This window comes from Dermacentor andersoni, chromosome 3, assembly GCF_023375885.2.
Source record: "Dermacentor andersoni chromosome 3, qqDerAnde1_hic_scaffold, whole genome shotgun sequence".
Classification (NCBI taxonomy): Eukaryota; Metazoa; Arthropoda; class Arachnida; order Ixodida; family Ixodidae; genus Dermacentor; species Dermacentor andersoni.
In genome coordinates, this window is record NC_092816.1 from 29,969,641 (window position 1) to 29,990,708 (window position 21,068).

Here is a 21,068-nt window from a genome sequence, read left to right on the forward strand (position 1 = left end):
CGCGTGTCGTGTACATGTGCAGGTACAAACATGGTAGAGGGGAAGCAGAGGAGGGAATTGGCCTCGGCAGAAAGGAATCATGGAGCCATTCAGAAGCGCTATAAATGGCACTTTTCTTTCGTATACAATAAGGAAATGCAATGGCGTCCTGCTGCTGCGAACAAGGTCACAGGTTAGGTTCCCAACCGCTGCGGAAACATTCCGGTGGCAGTGGAGTGCGAGTAAACGTTCATACTACTATGAGTTTAAGCCCACGTTGGAGAACACGCACGTGCTAGAAAATATGATCTCGAACCTTCCTCTGCGGTGACCCGTTCATAGCCCTCTGTGAAGCTTTGGCACGTGAAATTCGATCAATTAGTCGCTTGGCGTTTTAATATCTTATTTGTAACCTAATTAATTCCCGGCAATTTTGTTGCTGTGACCATGTCATTCATCATTTTTGGAAACTGTTCCGACTTATCTTTCACCGTGATCACCTGCTTTTACGTATCTAGTACGGGCTGACTACTACCCCTTGTGTAATACACCGAACTGCGTATTTAAGGAAATAAAGTGAAGCGAAATAAAGGAGCACAATAGCGACCAAACAGTGCTGCTCATGCCGGTTATTTCTGTTCACGTGTTGTCTTTCACCCTTAAATGTATAGGTTTCTCATGTACCAGAATGACGCAGTGTAAGAGATTCCTTCGTCATGCGACAGGAAGCATTTGTAGGCCAGACCCGATCAATGTTTAAACGAGATGTTAAGGCTAGCATCAAAACAAACTTAGGAATGTGAAGGTTGGTCACCTTGGCGATCCTCTGTCGTGGATACAAACGACCTATAAGACCACATTGTAATCAAGACCACCCTTGCCACTGTCTATGAAGAGACCAGCAGCACGTTTAAATGAAGTGATTTCTGTGTAATCATTAATGGTAGTGATAAACCTTATTTGTACATTTAAAACAATGAAGGGAATACGTTTGGGCATGGTCGTTATTCATTCGAGGCAGCTTCGTGCTCACATCTGTTCGTCATCGTCCGCAGCAGAAAAGGTGGCTGACGATACGCGAATAAACCAAGAAGATGTTGACAACGCTTCTTGAAGAACCATATTCATCGTAATGAAATAAGATAGTGCAGTAAGGATGAGGGACAAGTCGCGACAGGACAAGCGCTAAGACAGGGTTAGCGCTTGTCCTGTCTCGACTTGTCCCTCGTCCTTACTGCGCTATGTTACTTCCAGACCCATTTAAAAAAACCCTTTACTGATTCCATCTCCCGTTTTCCACTTTCTTAGAAGCGAACGAGTAAAACCGATAAATAATTTTATATCGCATGTCCTGTATGTGTTAGGCACAGCACATCTCGACAAAAGGGAACACAGAGCACCAAATTCTCGCAGCTTTATTTTTTCCTCAACTTTATCTGAATATTTCAAAGCACACAACCCACACACAGAAAACACATTGGTCCTGCAAGGTAGCTTTCAAAATTGGAATATGAGTTGAAGTTCGAAGCACATATAACAGGAGTCATGTATCACACAAATGAGGTGGAAGAGTATCAGGCTGTATCACTCCCTTGTCTGCTTCTTATATTGATTTACAGCACGCGGTACATTAAGTGCATAGCAAAAAACACCTCATTTCATGGATTTCAGGCCCCGCTCGACAAGTCAATTCGTGCATACGAAGGTCTGATAAATTGGGGCCTGGTATTTTGCAAATCACTTTTTTTTCTTTAACTGAGTAACCACTGTATTCGAAGTAGTATTGGATACAAGTTGAGGAAGCTTGATCCTTTACCTTGACGCCACATACCTCATCACTGCAGGCAAGGCTATATAAAAGAGAATCATATGCTTGAGAAACACAGGGGTCATTGCATTAATGTTAGTTACCTAGGTTAATGCCAACTTGCATTCTGTCGGAAAGGCGCATTATAGGTCTTGCTTTAAATTAATTTGTTGGTGCGCAATCGCCCACCTGTAATTTAGCAGAGTTAGAAGAAGTTAGAATAAATTAAGATTCTTATGATTCCTTCATTTATGCTTTCATGACCACTTATGACCATCGCAATGCCACATACACCGAGCGGCACGGCGAAATATAACAGCCTTTCCGTCAAAACAAATCCTGTATTTCTCACTGTCTCGGTATCTATAAGACAGTAGTCTAGCGGTAGATGTTACTTGCTAACTACTGATGCTTTCCGGACGGCACCACTCTGCGAAATTGTGTTCACGCCATTCGCAGGGATGAATATATACACTTCATTATCACTGAGATGTAAAGGGCCCTGAGCTTCCCATAAAACCTAGCGCTGCAGAGGTTAAAGGGTGCTTGTAATGTAAATGAAAGGTTCCGCAGCGTGCGCAAAGTGCAAAAAACGAGCATGTCAAAATCACCATGCGTTCTCTTTCTACCTCCCACGGTGACTGTTTCGCAGAAAAGCCATGGCATCAGCAGATGGGTGAAAATCCTCTACCGCGAGTCTTTGTAAAAGTGACAATGAGCGGGAGTGTCGGGACAACCGTTACATATCGTGCTATCATCAACGAACTCTGGTAGCGTGGTTGCAGAGCATGTGAAAACGGTTAACAGGCTTCGGCTCGGCATAATCGTTATGAAATATGCCATTAAGGCTACGAGAAGGCAAACGGTAAAGCGCAGGGCGCGCGAGGCAGCTTCGTGCTCACATCTGTTCGTCATCGTTCGCAGCAGAAAAGGTGACTGACGATACGCGAATAAACCAAGATGTTGACAACGCTTGTTGAAGAACCATATGGGTGTCAACAGCGGTCAAACAAGATCGCAATTGCTCTGGAACCGACGTTTAGACAAGGGCGCTTGTTTTCGTCATGCTAAGTCCCCTTGTCGAAAATGTTGACTCCAAGGTCATCTCTTGTTCTACCGCTGTTGGTCACTTCAAGCCTTTCATATTCCTGTGAAATTCCACCTTGTTTGCTAGGTGAAAGGAAAGAATAAAGTATCCAGTGACCAGATAAAACAGCGTCAGCACCTAAACCTCAGCACAGCCAATAAATTAGTGCACCAGCGTCAGCATAAGACGATACATCATCCAATAAATAACACGTCGCTTGCAGCACAACAATATACAGCGACTGAGAACGTCTCTAATCACTGCGGAGTCCATATACCATCGCAATCGTAGCGTCCACATCTCACAACACCTCGCACAATAAAACCGTTTTCCATTTCAAATTACTCGCATCATGACAGGAGAGAACACTCCGGCATCCTTTGCAGAACCCCAAATTACCCTCACTGAGTCAGAAACATATCCTCATCTTGAAGCATGACACTTACATCACTTCCTGGCAGTGCTCTTAGAGACGAAAGTAGCATAAAGGAAATGTCCCAGCTATACAGTCAACAATCAATAAGCTCTGGTAACAGAGGTATCCAGCGTTAATGTGGCCTGCAATCCTGTGTTCATAGGCATGCTGTTTTCCTTTCATATTAACATAATTAGCCTATGTGAGGCATGACCAGAATCTAAGGGTTCTTTTTCAGCATTTGTGTCTGCTGACGGAAGATTATTTTTGGGCGGGGTATATCACAGAACACACAGTGCTAAACGCCGAACGAGCTAGGTAGAACCGTTCGACATAAGCTTCTTCGCGTATAGGCCCAGCAGCTCCCAATTGTTCGCTACTTCCAAAAGCGTAAGTGAGTACATGAGAATACGTGCCTGAACTTCTAGCCATTATGGTCTGCGGCTCCAACAAATACATGCAAAGCTAGCCATATTTGATCGCACTGCGTAGTAATCTAGAATCCGGTCAAATCATGAAAACAGGCAACAATAATTTTGCTCTAACACTTGTTCTTGCATGCAAACTAATGTTCAAGAGCAAAGGCAGGGGCCCTATAACGTAAAGCTATTCCAATATGCTTTTATTCCAATCTCTTGACATCAAATTTGCGTAACCGCCGATGCAAGCGTCGGGCGGTGACCCGCAGAGTTGTCTGAACGGACCAATCAAACGCTCTTCTAGTTTATAGGAGGTGACTTTTCTTTGCTTTCAAAAGGAATAATATTGCCTTCATTGGGCGATTTTTCATTTTTTACTGGCTGCCAGGAGGCGAGGAGCACACTCAAGTGGTGAGGGTTTCGATGGGGCCGAGCCAGCGCACTGAAAATACATAACGGATGAAAAGGGTGTTGTGGGCGCCTGCGATTGGTCAGCTTTCCCTTACTTAGCTTGAGGTGGCTGGTTGAAAATCGCGGCGGCATGCAACGGAAGGTTAAGAATGTCGCTAAAACGACTCCTCAGCAGAGAAGAGTTCGCAGAGCGAGGTCGTAAACGTGCTGAAAGGGCTCAAAAACGTTACAGGGCCACACAAGAAGTTGTATTATACGGAAATAAACCTAAGCTCTCCGGCAGGTGTAAGTAGCCATTGCCTGAGCGATCGGTGGCAACCATCTTTTATTCCTTTCGGAAGGGGGCAGCCTGCGGCTATTCATAAAGAAATTCAGTTTTGTTCGGCATATTAATGCATCTTTAACGCGTGCACGTTACTTTGACGCGGTGACTTCTCGCGGTTTTGTGACGTCGCGTGACATGCAAGTGAAGTGGGTGCAGCCCGAAAACTTTTGACCAATAGCAGAGGCCTAATGGCGAAAAGGCATCGAATCAGAAATATCTTTTTTTTTTTTCAGTGCAATCGTGCGTAATCAGTGCGTTCACGTCATATCGGATGGGGAGCTATCGCAGTTTTCGTGACGTCGCCTGACAAACAGGCGAAGTGGGGGTGGCCCAAAAAACGTTTTTGACCAATCGCAGAGGACTGATTGCAGAATTGGAATAGCTATACGTTATAGTGCCCCAGATGCTGAAAAAGCTTCCAATGCAACAAAATATGATATAATGTGGCATACGCTTAATATAAATCTATTACTTCACGACAGCGTGCCATATATCAGCGTGTTACTGCATGGCAGCAGTCAGAAGAACAAGTGCACGAAATCTTCGCTTGGAAAGCCCTCCATACTGCGCAGAGATCAAACTGAGGTAAATTCACAAATCTCTTCGCTATAGTAAGAGCTATCTGTCATTGGCCATCTGCTTTCGTTAACCATATATTCGCTATCACGAGTGACTTTTACAGATCATCCTAACCTTGCGAACTGCTCTGTGAATACGAGCCCAGGCGCTGGGCAGCTAAACAATATTTTGTCCCTTTGATTAGAATAATATATAATTAAAAACCGGTCTTGACTAGGTTTTAGAAAAAAGAACTACCGTGATACGGTATTCATCTACAGGTTCTTATTGCACGAAGCGTCAGCTATAAACGCAACTAAATAAACGAGTCTTATCGGACATGCATAAAAAGCTCAGCAACGTGCCACTCTGTACAAAGTTATCCAAAGACCCAACAGGACTCACCAATACATGGAAACGGAAATCGAAAAGTTGCGAATGCTCGGCCGCGTAATCACCGGCAAACATCGGTGTCTCGTGAACAAGTGCAAACTGCACCCACTATTGGTGCTTGCAAAAGCAGTAAAGTTCGAGTTGGTGGTTCTTGACGCACGACGACTGGCCGCCGTGCCAGTTTAGACGACTCACGCGTTCCGCAGCGAGGGCTCCTGTGCCATTCACGGCCACGGTAGCTTCGAGGAGACCCTCACCCGGGAAACACTTGAGCGTTACCCAGAAGTAACGCGTGTCACTGCTAGCGTCAACCGTAACCTCGTACACGTCCACGACGCTCCGGAGCTGGAGACGCACGCACTTTCCCGGCGCACCGTCCTCAAGCCAGCCATTGACGGTCTGCAGGACAAAGTTGGCCATTTTCCTGGAGAGTGGGTTGGTCACGGGAAACTGTCCACTGTCGTGGCAGCAGCACCAGTGAGGAGCGATGAAGGCATCTCTGCAAGTCCGGTTCTCGGGCACTTCTCTGAACAAACTTATGCCGTGTTTGGTCTTGAAGGACGGGAGATCGTTGGGAAAGTCGGCGAGTTCCAGAAGGGTAGCGTGCAGGTCGTAATGAGTGGTGAGACGTCGCTGGTTTATCTTGAGGTTCTTGACGGCCTCGGGATACTTGCGGCGGAACTCTCGCGGCAGCATCAGGAACACAAAAGGCATTCGGTCTTCGTACTTGCCGATGAGTGTCTGCCGGATGGGCCCGTAGCGCATGCCGTGGTCGCTGAGGAACACCACCACAGACTTGTCCATCACACCGCTGGCGTTGAGCCTCTGTAAGGCTCGAAGAAAAGGCTCGTCCGCGAATCCAGCGGAATTGAAGTTGTCGTGCGTCACGTCGGATATCCACGTGTAAGTGAAGTAGCTGCGGTTTCCGAGAAAGGCGACAAGAGACGTGGTGTAGTCAAGGTACTTTTCCGTCTGGACGGTCGACCCTACACAGCCTTTGCCTCCACCGATAAACTTCTTGAACTTGGAGTTGTCGATCGCAAAAATCATGGGGCGGCAGTAGTAGTCGGTGGGAATGTCTTTGAACCCTTTGAGTAGGTAATTGAAAAGACCGTATTTCGGACTTTCCTCAAGAAAGAGTGTTCGGTAGCCGAGGGCGGCGTACTTATCCCAGATGAACTCAAGATTGTCGAAAAACTTCTCGGGACACAGTGCCATGGCTTCTTCGCCCGACTTCCCGGTCAACAAAGGGACTTGATTAGGAAACGAATTGTCACCCACCTTGTTGTAGCCGTATAATTCGAAGGCGTCCATTTGTTCCAGCAGGAAAGCTCGAGTCCTTTTCAGATGACGAAGCGAGTTGAGCCGAGATACGGAGTCGAGGCCGACGATCACAACGTTTAAGCGTTCTTTCGTGCGGTTCAACTGCGGGCTCACTGCGTCCTCGGCGAGCTTGCAGCGCTGTTCCACTTGTTCCTTCAGAACAGGCACCATTAGGAATTCCTCGTGAAACTTCATACCGTTACCGGAACACGTCACGAACACGAAATCACTGGACAGCGGAGTTCCGAAGACGAGCCTGGCACTGGGGTGGTAAACTACTGCCGAATCCGGTTCTGTCCGGTTCTCGTCGCGAGTTATTTTCTGATACGTGCATAGCACATCGCGAGGCTTGTACTTGTAGTGCTCCCAGAGAACCCTGGCGTCAATAGAAGGCACGTTAGCCGCGAGGCGTATGAAGCTGGGCTTTCCGGGGCACGTGTACAAGGTCTGCTTGCGGTACAAGCCGGCCACTGTCCAGTGGAACGGATCGAAGGTGGGTATCTTGCAGCCGCTGGTGTAAATTGAGTATCCGGGCTGTCCCATTCGCACGAGTTCTTTGGCGACGACGACAGGCTTCAGCCAGAAGGATTCGTCCTGGCGCGAGTAGAAGAAGAAAAGCGACGCCAGGCCGACGGTCCCGACGATCACCAGTACCGTGTTCTTCTTGCGCACGGTCTTCGTAGGCACCTGTAACAGGGGAAGTAGAAGCCGCCACAACCTGTTAAATGTGGGACTGCACCAAAGCCGCCCGCTTGACTACCGTCACTGGATCTATATTCTACACCATGGATCCCTGCTGAACTTCGATGAACATAACAAACTATTACATGTACTTCCCTGAGCAAAAGTATAGGGACCGTGTACTCCGCGATAAAGCAATTTTTTTTTCTCAGCCTGTGAATTCACCTAGAAACTGAGGACGGCAGTCTAAACTTGGAATTACGAACATTCCACTCGTAAATTAGTCTGTGCGTCTGGATTACGAAGAAGTTCAGTTTTTTTCGGCGAGTCTATGGTCCGTATATACTATTGCTAACGGGTGTAGGTATAACAAAACTTTAGAGAATAAAAAAAGAAAGACGCCTTCGCCTCCGTGATGGCAGACAAGGCCAGCATTACTATATAGGCTGGTGAATAGCGCACAGAAATAATGCGCAGTTGAGACTGAGCCGTCTGTCATTACGAATTAATGAAAAAAATAATTAAGTGAATGAATTATTGGCATTTTCATTTAAACTTATGTCGCAAATTGTGACAGCTCGTCACTCGTTCCTTCTAATATCTGTAGAAATCCGGTATATATGTTCTTTTGTATCGGCAGCAGCACACACTGGCCGCTAATTATTCATTCGACATCACACAACTTGTGCTAGAAGCTCTCCTAGGCAGTCCTAAAACTTTAGGACCATCTGTCGTATTTCTTAGTCCTCTTTTTTACTTCGATTGTATCCCATCTCTTGAGTAAGCTTGAACACGCAAATGAGTGGTATAAGCTCAAGTTCTCTGTGTAAAAATGGCATAAGGAATGTCTCGCTAAATAAGAATAGCGGTGAATTCAGGCGTTTCGTTTTACTGCGAGGCATAACAAAATTCTTTCAGCATAAATTTTCCTAAATTAGTCTAGTCATTACGTGATATTGTAAGATTTGCTGTGGAGGCATGCAAAGTGTGTAGAATGCCTGTGACAAAGTGCACATGCGTTGAAACAATGAGATCCTCGTCTTATATTTATTCTCTGGGAAAACAGTTTGTCTGCACTTTTCTTACAACTGTTGCTGCTGCGCTGCTCATGTGCTGGCTCGTAAGCGACGGAGGAAAGGTCCTTTGGAATGCAGGCCAACGCCAAAATAACGCAGTAGATTTCCGTTAGTACGCTTCTTGTAGATGCGCGTTTCCTTTCACGGAAATCGGACGCCGGTGGAGCTTGCTACCTACGTTTACACAACGTCCAGATAACCCTGATACAGGAGCCCGCATCTTGATTTATACAATCCCTGTAAACAAAACTGCAAGCTTACACGACGTCAGCCTGGCTCATGTAGCTACGTTTCACTCCTGTCGTCCGACGGAAACTGTATCAAAAGGGTTCTGCTCTACTAACTTTCTCAACGGGCTTAATAAGAGTGAATCTCTGGGTTGCGACCGCATTTCTTAGGTTCGCTTGAGAATTTTGTGCTTCACTGCTTCAGCAAAATTGTGAGAGCGGTGAGTGCGTGCATCCCAATGATTAAAAAACAAGAAACAAAGATCAGTGATGATAGCGGGACCAGCGCTTGGCAAATACATTGCCGTGATTTTACTACGCACAAAACAGCGTGGCAACTGGGCTATTTTTTCGGAAGAGCACCGTAATTACGGGTTCCCAAGCTGTGCCGCTTCCAAAAAAAGAAAGCATTAATGTGTTGACACTGGATATTCACACAGACTGGGAAAAAAATCAAGGCCAAGATGGACGCAAACACTAATAAGACAAAGAATAAATATCTATCAACGGGCACAAAATACAGCACGTGAGCATTGCTACTTGGGCGCCATGCTTAATCGCAAGGAAATAGAATCGGGAGCAGATTGGAGAGAAGAGAAATACATATAGCGATCCGCAAAGGGAGTCGTGGAATTGGCTTTGCAAGTCCCTTTTCCACGAAAGAATGAAACTGAAAACAAAATGCCATTCTGCTCACCGTTGTAGATCGGGCCGTCTTTTGGAACGGTGCAGAACCCATGGTCATTTCGATCCGAAGAAATTTCGGCGGAAACGTTTCAAGGCAACCGTGTTGACCATCTTGCGGTCTTTCATCATCCTCAAGGCATGACCGTCGGCAATGCTGAAACAAGCAAGATATATTGACCCTGATAAAGCCTCCACTAACTACATCTCCAGAGGGAGCATCGACAACGCTTGGGTTTTGAGTGAAATGAAATTGGAATACGGAGTGCGAAGGTCGCCTACGAGTCTAATCCAGACAATCAAGGTTCAGTTTGTCCATTTGCACCGAGTCTGTGTGAACTTCTCCGCAAGACAGCGAACAGATGTGGCCCTAGCTCACTTGGCAGCAACGGATGTGCGTCCCACTGAGCCCCGCCGATGCAAGTGATTCCGTCGCGATTAAGAAAAAGAAACAATCACTCTACGGAAACCGTTATTTCTTTTTTTCACTGATAATGTCAATTATGTTTCTAGATTATGTTGAAAGTCTTCCTGTCTGTCGAGCACACGAGTCGCGGACGTCCGCCAAGATTCGTCGCTCATTTTGGCGCAGACGCGTGCGACGGCTGCTTGCGTAACTTAGAAGCTCCGCGAAGCTGCACTTCTTAAAGCTGCACTTTTGTACGTATACTTTTCGCTAAATACACTCAGTAAGGCCTAAATCGATATCAAACAAACTAATGTGGCAGCCCCTAGCTGTGAAAAGCATTGTGATGCAAGCTTCAGCTTGCTAATCAACAACAACAACAACGACGACAAAATTTCTACAGTGAAAAAAAAAAGACTTTCAAGTCCACAACGTGCACGCTTCAGTACAGACTTACCGTTTACGGGAGCAATAGATAAACATTTTGCCCCGTATCACAGCCTTATTGATAGCATTCCTATAAACGAGGCCCCACGCATATCTGTAGCGCTGTGCGCTACGCTGTTGACGGTGTACCGAACTTAGGTTGTTGAGAACTTCACACCTTCTCTACGTCTCCTGCGTATTCCCATTTTCCCGTTATGTCGACAGGCGCCAGGCGTTTCACGCATTGTGGCATGAGTCACTCCTGCACCATGAACTTCCATCTATACTAACTGCTGCTGACTACTACTAACACCACGAACAGGCTTGAAGTCGGTAGAAAATCATACGCACGATTCATTAAGACAAGGGCGGAGCCGACAGCTTCTGTTCTCCTTTAGCGAAAAAGTTCCTCCTTCTGCTACTGTATCTCAGACGATTAGATTTATTTGTTGCTGTTTTGTCGATCGTTGTAACGGTGCCACCGCGATTAGTGAGAGCGCAACGCGCGAGTTTTTATAATCCCGCCGTCTCTGTACAAAAGTCTGCACAATTCCCCACTCAATCTATCGCGCTGACGTAAAACTGACGTCATCAGAAAACTGACGTCATCAGCAATGGGAGATCTGTCACTCCTTCCCAAGGGACGCCAATTGGTTTTGATTAACGCATGGTCGCGATATTGACTGGAAGACAACCCGAACATCTTCACACCAACGATCCATCAAAATCAAACGCTATCAAAACTGTACATAAGGAACCACACTTGGTAAACAGTTCTTATGCCCGCTTTGGAGTGCGTGATACGGAACGTGTTACCAACCGCACTAGACGCAGAGGCTAACTACCAAAGAACTCTGGTGCAGCTCAGAGGTCGAATTCACAAAGCTTTTTCTTTGTAAGTGCTCTTTTCTATTGACCGGACCCCTTGGCTATTAATATGTTCAGCATCACGATTGGCTGGTATTTTCCCTTGAGCTGAAATTGTTCGTGAGAGAAAATTCCAGCCAATCGTGATGTGGGACACACTATTAGCCTAGGCGGCCGCGGCCACTGGCAAAGAGCACTATACGAACGAGAGGCATCGTGAACTCGGTCGCAGTCGTTTACACGCTGATGTCTCACCACATGCTCCTGTAGAGTAAAGCATGCTGCATGATGAGTTCACCTTTGGCCGACACACGAAATGTAGACCACTTGTGCGTCGCGTCACATGACAACTTTCCTTGAAACGAACGCAATCGTTGTAGGAAAATGTGTCTTGCGATTCGCATAGCTGCGTCATGCTGCAGCATGCGATTCAGTGGCGTTGCAAATCTTTGGGGCCGAATTTACAAATCTTTCCGTTCACAAGAGCTGTTTGTCATTGGCCGGCCGCGCTGACTTATTGTCAAACATCCCGATTGGCTGTCGCATTTCCTTACGAACAGCTTTAGCGTAAGAACCTTTTTCAGGGAAAAGTGAAGGGGGGGGGGGGGGGGGGAGTAGAGAGACACAGGCCCAAATGAGAGAGGAGCGGAGGTTGGTTTCGAGCTCTCAACCTGCGCTAAAGGAATTGAAGGCCGACTATACAGCCTCGAAGTCAGCTGTTGTCACACACGCAGTTGTCTTTGCTTCTTTTGCCAAAAGCTGTCGCGTTAAAAAAAAACGAAGAAATGAAAACAGAATATGCATGGCTCTGTCCATTCACACACACAAAAAAAAATTATTACGCTTTAGAACGCTTAGTAAGAGCAAACGACAGCAAATCGCAATGTTGGGCATATCATTAGCGAAAGTGACCGGCCAATGAGGAACAGCATTTACGAACGAAAAGCCTTATTAAAGGTATTCACATTCGCTTCTTATGCGAACGACAGAACCTCACCTTTGGAGCAGTTCAGCCGGCGCTCTCGAAGTGCGCTGTCCGGCGCCCGCAGCCGGACATGCCGTCTCTCAGCGCCGCGCTGGTCCGAGCTCTTGACCGCGCGGAAGCCATGTGGGAGGGAGACGGAGGGAAGGACGCAGTTCGCAACGACGACGACGACAGCGCTCGCCGGAACCCCAACCGCTAAAACTGCAGCCGCAGTCGCTCCAGCCCCAGGGCTCGCACGGGAAAGGCGACAATCAAATTGTCACGCCCTGTATAAACAACGGGCGAGAGGGGCCTCTGTAGCAGCCCCGGACAGCTGTTGACTCCCCCCGGGCGCCACTGTCAAAGTAAAGACAGAAGGCGGTACGTACCGACAAAAGAACGCTCGTTGTACACACCTAGACAGACAGCCAGTTATCCACCCAGACAAGCCGCTAAAGCAACGTCAAGACAGCGCCAAGACTCTAACGAGCGTGTCGCGAGCACTTTGTCCCCCACTAAAACTGTTCAGCGTCGTTGGCGTTAGGGCCCGCGTCAGCGAAGGGCGTGCGTGTAAGCAATGCACGTAACAGGCCCTTCAGTTGAGCTGGTCGAGGAATATCGATCTAGAAACCTAGGGCCGTACTCACAAAGATTTTCGTTTGCAAAGTACCTTTTCCGTAGACTAGCCGGCTTTGATAACTTTGTGTCCATCATCAAGGTCGGCTGGAATTTGCTCTTACGAACAGTTCTAGCGTAAACATCTTTCGTAAATACGGGTCTTGGGCGCGTATTCGCAAAAGAAGAAAAAGAACAACCAAAGCTAGAATTTAGCGCGAGTACAGCTGCTAGTCAGCCGCAAGACGTTGTGAAAGCACCTGCAGTCAGTTTTGTAAGTGTGCTTGCGAACGAAAACCTTCGTGAATTCTTACTCTGACGTCGAATTCACAACGCGCTCTGTCCGTAAGAGCTGTTTGTTCGTAAACGTCCAAAGTGCGCAAACTTATTTGTCCGCAGCAGCTGGCACAGCAGTTTGCCGACGGTGAAAACTTTGTATCAATCCCGCACCGGCTTCTGAAACAATGCGGGAACAGATAGTCTCGTAACTGCGGGCATAATTAAAGCGCTCCTGACAGGTGGACTGTCTTCAGCCGTGCACATCCACGGCAGCGATGTCGTCAACTCTCGAGTGTATGAAGCCGAGACGCTGGGCAGTCGGAAACGTGCTAAACGGCTCCAATGCGCGTTTTTGACGTCAGTGTGTTTTGAACTATACCATGCAGCCACAATCTGAATTCAATTTCCAAAAAAAAGTGATAACAATAAAGATGCGAAGCTTTTCACTCGGAATCCTGCCCTCCACTGACCGGTCGTCTTCGATAATAATGCATCCGACATCATGATCGGCTGCAACTTACTCTTATGAATATAGTTCTATAGCGTAAGACCTCTTTAAAGCGAAGCTGTTAAGGAGGGCTCCATAGCGGGTTTTATGCGGTTGCGGTAGAAAACGACGGCAGCGTGCGGTGTCGGTATCAAACGTCGATCGAAGTGCATCTAGCCACGCAGCCAGCGTTGGCTGCACGAAGTGGCTTTATGACCAGGGCATCGATGAGAATGCACGAACGGACACCGGTGATGAATCATCACCAAGCCAGCAACGCAGCCCTAACCGGCCGTCAGAACTCACAGCTAGGCGCCGGCGCGGCAGAGCCGGCGCAGCATGCATGAAGAAACGTCGTATGCAATGGAGATTAGATAAATGCTAAGTATGCACACAGTAAAGCATTTCTAAGAAGCTCGGATACAGCTAATATATTGCACCGGATATAAAGAAGCGCTTACGAAGTCCTCGGCAAGTTTCGGGCAGTAACAATACAGTGGCCGAATTAGCTATGCTTTTCGTTCTTATAAGTGCTGTTTGCGATTGGTCGGGCGTCTTCGCTAATATTATGTCCGCCATAAAGAGTGGCTTCAATTTTCTCTCAGGAAGAATTTTGGCGTATCAGTTTATTTTGAATACACGCCCAGATTCGTAGGACTTATGGGTGATGTGAAAACTCCCCCGCAGAACATTAGTTAAGAGTTACTCGGTTTCGCATAAATCTAAGAAAAATTGTTTTTTTTTTCTGAACACACGTTCGTGCGTTTGTCTGATATGCTGATGTTTTACCATGCGCACGGCGCCGTACACTGAATGCGCGCCGATCGTATAGTTGTCGAAGCATGCTTGCTTGCTTACTACTGTAGTGTGTTATGCTGGAATAGAATCTTTCCGGAACCTTAGCTCGTCGAAAAATTGACGTTGCTCTCCAAGATGACACAAGGGAGCTCGAACGAGGGAGGTTAAACAGCTCACTGTCAAATACAAGCACAGAAATTGAATCAAGAACACTCAAAGACGCATAATTTTTTTTTTTGTCCAGCTGAAGCATACTCTCTGTCGCATAACACGTTACTGTAGTGTACAGCACACAAATTTGCGGACAGAACACAACGGAGGCAACGTGGCACGTTTCTGACACGATACAGCCATACGTCGTGTTGCCTCCTTTATGTCCTATCCGTGAATTAATACGCCGTATGTGACAGCTAGAACAAACCAACTAACTAAGACGAAACAGTTGTTCAGCAAAACGTGGGGCTTTGTCCCCCTCGCGAAAGACTAAACGAACAAAAGTTTGCAAAAGCGGGGGCTGCAAAAAAAGAAAGAAAGGAAGAAAAAGCCTCAATGAACGTTTAGTTTTTCGTGTCAGTCAAAGTAAATAAACAAATGAAATAATGATTTAATTAATAATGGAGGGAAATTGCAACCACGGTACTAATGGCTAAGCCACCGATGCAACTTATGGATGACGTTTAATCTCAAATTACTTACAATGTGCCTATCAGCATAGGCTTTGATTTCTCAGCTCCTCATGTGTGTGTGTGTGTGTGTGTGTGTGTGTGTGTGTGTGTGTGTGTGTGTGTGTGTGTGTGTGTGTGTGTGTGTGTGTGTGTGAAAACATTTGTTGGAATGAGGTCCGGAGACTCGACTTCCTAAGTCAAGGCGGGCCGCTCCCACGTTGGCACTCTCAGGCCAAGCCTTTCAGCGACATCATGGGCCCTCTGGACGGCCCTTAGTTGGTCCTGAAACAATGGGCTTTGAATCCTTTTCTCCCACTGTGTCCATTACTTTGCTTTTTTGCTTTTTCTTTCCGTGTTCAGATGCGTACCTCCACATTATTATATTGGGTCTAGCGACACAGAAAGATACAGTATCTTCTAGAATAGCAAAGCATTCCACCGCGAAGATTCACGGAAATTCCCAACCGGAGTGCGTTCTCTTCGTCATAGGGCCAGCTAACAGTGTTCTGATGTAGGTACTTGAGTGTTCTATTGAGTGAAATTTTAGGCTTTAATGGTTCTTGTGTTCTCGCATAACTCTCTCGTTCATTCATTTACTCACTCACTGGCCCCTTCCTATATTGCCCACCTGTTGACGCGCTCATTCACTCGTCGCTAACTTTTTCAGCACTCACTCATTCGCTCCCTCGCTCGCTCACTCACTGCACCGCACTGCTCTCTAGAAATCATGTGGAAACTTGGGCTAGTTGGTGGGAGTTCATATTTGGCAAGCAGCAGCGCTAAATACACGAGGACAGCGCTTGTGTCGTGATTCCTCCGTTCTTCGTCCGCCCCTGTTTATCACTGCTGCTAGTGAATTACGAATCCCTTTATAGCTTTCCTATTTCAGTCACTCTCCTGCGCACTAGCGCATGCGCCCCGGACTCGGCCCTTCTCGTTGCGTTCGCAGCGCTGCACGGTACTAGCGAGCGTGGCCGAGGCGCAGGGCCAAATGGAAGTCGCACGCGCGCCTGTAGCTGCCAGCGTGTGCGGCGTTCACCTGGCGCCTTAGTGTATAGCGCCCACGTTGCGTGAGCCTGCAGCTACGCCTCCGGGCCCCGCGGCGGACGTGGCACGCGAGCGCAGCCGCACGGAACGTCGTGCGAGCTATGAACGTGTTGGGCGACGCTTTTGTTCCGTGCCGCTTGATTGGGAGGCCGCCGTGCCTTTGTGCATTTCCTCTTCCTGTCGCTCTCTCTGTATCTCTCTCTCTCTCTTTCACATATATATATATATATATATATATATATATATATATATATATATATATATATATATATATATATATGTATGTATGTATGTATATATATGTATGTATGATCATAAGACAGGAAAAATTACTTACACTTACTAATTCAAAATAAAGAAATTATGAATTAATGGAATTGAACGTGGATTAAAAAACAACCAAGTAACAAAACTTTTTGTGCGCAAACAAACAGGGACAAAGAATAGGGGCAACACAAGGACGCCCGTATTCTTTGTCCATGTTTGTTTGCGCACAAAAAGTTTTAAGATGAATCTGTTCCAACTAGGCCGACTCGCTGTTATGCTTCAAGTACCAAGTACAAGTAATCTCCCCCGTGTTGTTCTCGGTGTCTTTGTCTGTTGGCTTCTTATGATATGAATAATAAAAATCGGGCCCCTCGGTAACCCCCTTCCTTCTCGTTCACTATATGTATATATATATATATATAATGTGTGTGTGTTTCTCCTCTCTCTCTGTCTCTCTAGACGTCTTATTCATGTCTGCGTGATCTTTTCTGTCGTTTTACCGTCGTAGAATGCTCAAATTTATATGGATCCGAACTATAGACTTGATTTAGTGATCCGGATGCATTGCACATAATTTTTTTGTATAAACCTATTATTTGAAAGCAACCGAGCACGCCTGTGGGTACTGGCGAAAGGTGTCGAGTTTTCTGGGAGAAATTCCTACAGATGGAACTCCGGCGTTGGTGTTTACGAGGTTGAAAGCTATTCGGGGCGCTTTCCATTCCAGTGTCTGTGGCTGGCCGGCGCGTTCTCTCGCTTTTCCGAAGGAAATTGTTGCTATGCGACGTAACGCACACGCAAATAACCTCAAAGCGTTAAGGCCGAACTACACGTATGCGTGCCGGCGCGCGAAAGCTCGCACCCACGCGCCTCGCGCATGCGCAGATGGAGCAGTACAGATCGTACGGGTCGAAGCGCGGCACGAGTACTGTTGTTATCTAGTTCACGTTGGCATGCGCTTGTGGCATTGGGCCTCAATGCTTAGCCCATTGTTTCTTCGAACGTTCAGTTTACTCAAAGGATTGTTCCCCTGAAGGACATGTTTGACCAAACGGTGTCCCAGCCCGACTTGTGCCCTCTCTTAATCGGCTGCCTGTAGTCTCTACCTCTTTCGGTGGGAGATAAACTCCTACTTTACTGTATTGCAAATTGTGCACTTAGTTCTTGCCAGGTTCTTAGCCGAAAATTCATCTGATATATTGGCCAGTTATCGCAGGTAATGATACACTGGCTGCGATAGATACCATGTAAGAAAAAAAATATGAAGAACCCATGGACAACGCCCATCCAAGTACCAACGGAAGACCAGTTGGAGGCCCAGCTGAGAAGCCCAAATTCAGAAGACCTGCTACGGCTGGTGAACAGGTCTAGGCTATCAGCATAAGGCCACGGCTACATGTAATAGGGTGGCCGCCCACCTCCTGGCATTAACAGATTAGTCTCTGAAATAAAGTTTATACACTCACATGCAGACGCCACGCACTCTTTGAATCGATTTACGCAAAGCTTTCATTAGCCATGCTTTTAATCACAAGGCAAATAACGATTCATAATAAATGTCCTTACGCTAGAACTGTTGACGCATTACGACAAGAGCTGAGCTGCAGATTTCAGTGACGAATGTGTCGTTCGGCCACCATGGTGGACCTCGCAGTGAAAGCGGTACATTTATTCAGCGTTAGAAAAGTGTTGAAGAAAGTGAGAAGCGCCGTGTCTGTGTATCTGTTTCTCTCTACATCCTCGTTCAGTCGCGCTTATACACTCTATCATAGAATCACAAGTTTTATTCCGCCTTTTTAGGGATGAGTCCGTTGCTCAATGGTCAGAGCGTCGGGGAGAGGCTGGGAGAATTGGCTTCGAATCCAACCATGATAAATGTAATATATTCATAATTATATACGCACGTTTCAAGGTCGTATAGTCTCTGCATAGCCTTGGGAGCTATGAAAAGGGTGAAGGCAGCTGGGGAGGATCAGGTAACAGCAGATTTGTTAAAGGATGGTGGGCAGATTGTTCTAGAAAAACTGGCCACTCTGTATACGCAATGCCTCGTGACCTCGAGCGCACCGGAATCTTGGAAGAACGCTAATATAATCCTAATCCATAAGAAAGGGGATACGAAAGACTTGAAAAATTATAGACCGATCAGCTCGCTGTCCGTTGTCTACAAAGTATTTACTAAGGTTATCGCAAATAGAATCAGGGACACCTTAGACTTCTGTCAACCAAAGGACCAGGCAGAGTTCCGTAAAGGCTACTCAACAATAAACCATATTCACACTATCAATCAGGTGATAGAGAAATGTGCGGAATATAACGAACCCTTATATATAGCTTTCATTGATTAGGAGAAAGCGTTTGATTCAGTCGAAACCTCAGCAGTCATGGAGGTATTACGGAATCAGGGTGTAGACGAGCCGTATGTAAAGATACTGAAAGATATCTATGGCGATTCCACAGCCACCGTAGTCCTGCATAAAGAAAGCAACAAAATCCCAATAAGGAAAGGCGTCAGGCAGGGAGATACGATCTCTCCAATTTTATTCACAGCGTGTTTAAAGAAGGTATTCAGAGACCTGGATTGGAAAGAATTGGGGATAAAAGTTAATGGAGACTACCTTAGTAACTTGCGATTTGCTGATGATATTGCCTTGCTTAGTAACTCAGGGGACCAACTGCAATGCATGTTCACTGACCTGGAGAGGCAAAGCAGAAGGGTGGGTCTAAAAATTAATCTGCACAAAACCAAAGTAATGTTTAACAGTCTCGGAAGAGAGCAGCAGTTTACGATAGGTAGCGAGGCACTGGAAGTGGTAAGGGAATACATCTACGTAGGACAAGTAGTGACTGCAGATCCGGATCATGAGACTGAAGTAATCAGAAGAATAAGAATGGGATAGGGTGCGTTTGGCCGGCATTCTCAGATCATGAACAGCAGGTTGCCATTATCCCTCAAGAGAAAAATGTATAACAGCTGTGTCTTACCAGTACTCACGTACAGGGCAGAAACCTGGAGGCTTACGAAAAGGGTTCTACTTAAATTGAGGACGACGCAACGAGCTTAACGTTAACGAATAAGAAAAGAGCAGATTGGGTGAGGGAACAAACGCAAGTTAATGACATCTTAGTTGAAATCAAGAAAAAGAAATGGGCATATATGGGCAGGAAATGTAATGAGGAGGGAAGATAACCGATGGTCATTAAGGGTTACGAACTAGATTCCAAGGGAAGGGAAGCGTAGCAGGTGATGGCAGAAAGTTAGGTGGGTGGATGAGATTGAGAAGTTTGCAGGGACAACATGGCCACAATTAGTACGGGACCGGGGTAGTTGGAGAAGTATGGGAGAGGCCTTTGCCCTGCAGTGGGCGTAACCAGGCTGACGATGACGATGATGATGTTTCAAGGTCACCCATAAACGGCGAGATAGAAACATACGAACGGCTAAGTGGGAGGAACCAAAGAAAGCTACTGCTTTAAAAGCATTTGTGGCCTTTCATCTCTTCCACGTGTATATATTTCATGTTTTCCCACCAAATAATAAGAAAAACATAACAATAATGGGTAATTTACACGCACTCATTTTTTTTTTTTCTATACGCATAAGGGCAATAAGTTTCTGCGCACTCATGCATAACCATTGCGAATTGTTGCACTTAGAAGGTGATATCTCGTAGAGAATTATAAACCTTTAATGTGAGAAAGTCGCCTGAAGCCAGAAGGACGAAGTTTAGAAGAATCCATACGCTTGCTGCCCATAATTCCCCTTATGGCGTAACCGCCCTTCTTGCATCTCCCATAGAAGCTATAGCTAGAGTTCCATCTATACGCCAACTCGCAAGTCGTTTGCAGCGCTATGGAAGCTGCCGCACTCCTTAACCAATAGGAAGAAGTCTAGTGCTCCTCGTGATGTGTTCATCCGCGCCACATAGTCTGCTCAGCGGCCGCTGAATTCGCGGTACACGACGCGCAAGCGCAAGGGTCCTAACGTGCAACATATCACTGTAGCGTATGTACCAAGCGAAAACAAAAGTCTCTAACCCTACAATAAATCAGACAGCTACGCCCACAATCGCATTCTGCTGCGCAAGCATATTCTGTGTGCACCTCGCACCTTCGGCAGCGCTTCAAACAACTTGTGAGATGTAGTATAGTAATGTTTTTTTTTTTTTTGGGGGGGGGGGGGAGAGGGGAGGAAACTCTATGGCTGCGTAAGTGTTTCCATTTTAACCAACCGCCCAAAGCGACGCATGTTGCAACGTGGCAGCGTACAGCTGGCAGGTTCACGTCGAGCGAAACTGGTGATAAAGTCTCCATGTAAGGCGTTGCGAGGGGAGTAGGAAACGGGTGAGGGAGTGGCGCTGTTGCCAAGTCCTGCCCAGCATCCTCCTGCACGTTCGCGCTAATCCATGCCTATCGCGCCCCCGATCTGGAAGCGCGTGTTCATCGCGAACAGGAGGCGACGAGATGGCGTCGCAACAAAAAGCGGCTCGCGTCAAAGCAGCCCCGGAAGAAGATGGCGTTCCCCGATATATAGCCGGGACGGCGAAAGCCCGCCGCGACGAAAATAGCGCGCGACGTGAACTCGGTGCTTCGGGACATCAGTGCAACGCATACACGTTATCACTGTATAGTTATAGTACACTAAGGTTGCAGGTCTATTATTAGCGAGAAACGCACGCTTGATGGCAGGGCGTGCACGGTAAAAGAAGACGTACGAAGAGACACGTGGTAGCGGTAGCGAAGACAACACCCCAAGCAACCTTACTCTTATAGCGCATATTTACCCAACCTATGCTGACCCAACCTAACCTAAGAATCGATGCAGTTGGCGTACAATGAAATGGCCACTCCAGCAACTTTTC

General features: G+C 46.7%; 1 protein-coding gene across 2 annotated transcripts in view; it reads right to left on the minus strand.

The window, feature by feature from the left end:
• Window positions 1–1,377: 1,377 nt before the first annotated feature.
• Window positions 1,378–21,068, minus strand: part of LOC126518130 (uncharacterized) — a 35,867-nt gene continuing 16,176 nt past the window's right edge. The window contains exons 2-4 of one of the 2 annotated variants that reach the window (XM_050167983.3): window positions 12,082–12,335; window positions 9,399–9,542; window positions 1,378–7,404 (exon numbers count right to left, since the gene is read on the minus strand). In XM_050167983.3, coding sequence (XP_050023940.2) covers window positions 5,503–7,404; window positions 9,399–9,446 — 1,950 coding nt within the window. In that variant the 5' untranslated portion in view covers window positions 9,447–9,542; window positions 12,082–12,335 and the 3' untranslated portion in view covers window positions 1,378–5,502. The remainder of the gene's footprint in view (window positions 7,405–9,398; window positions 9,543–12,081; window positions 12,336–21,068) is intronic. The other variant, XM_055065089.2, reaches the window with a different exon arrangement.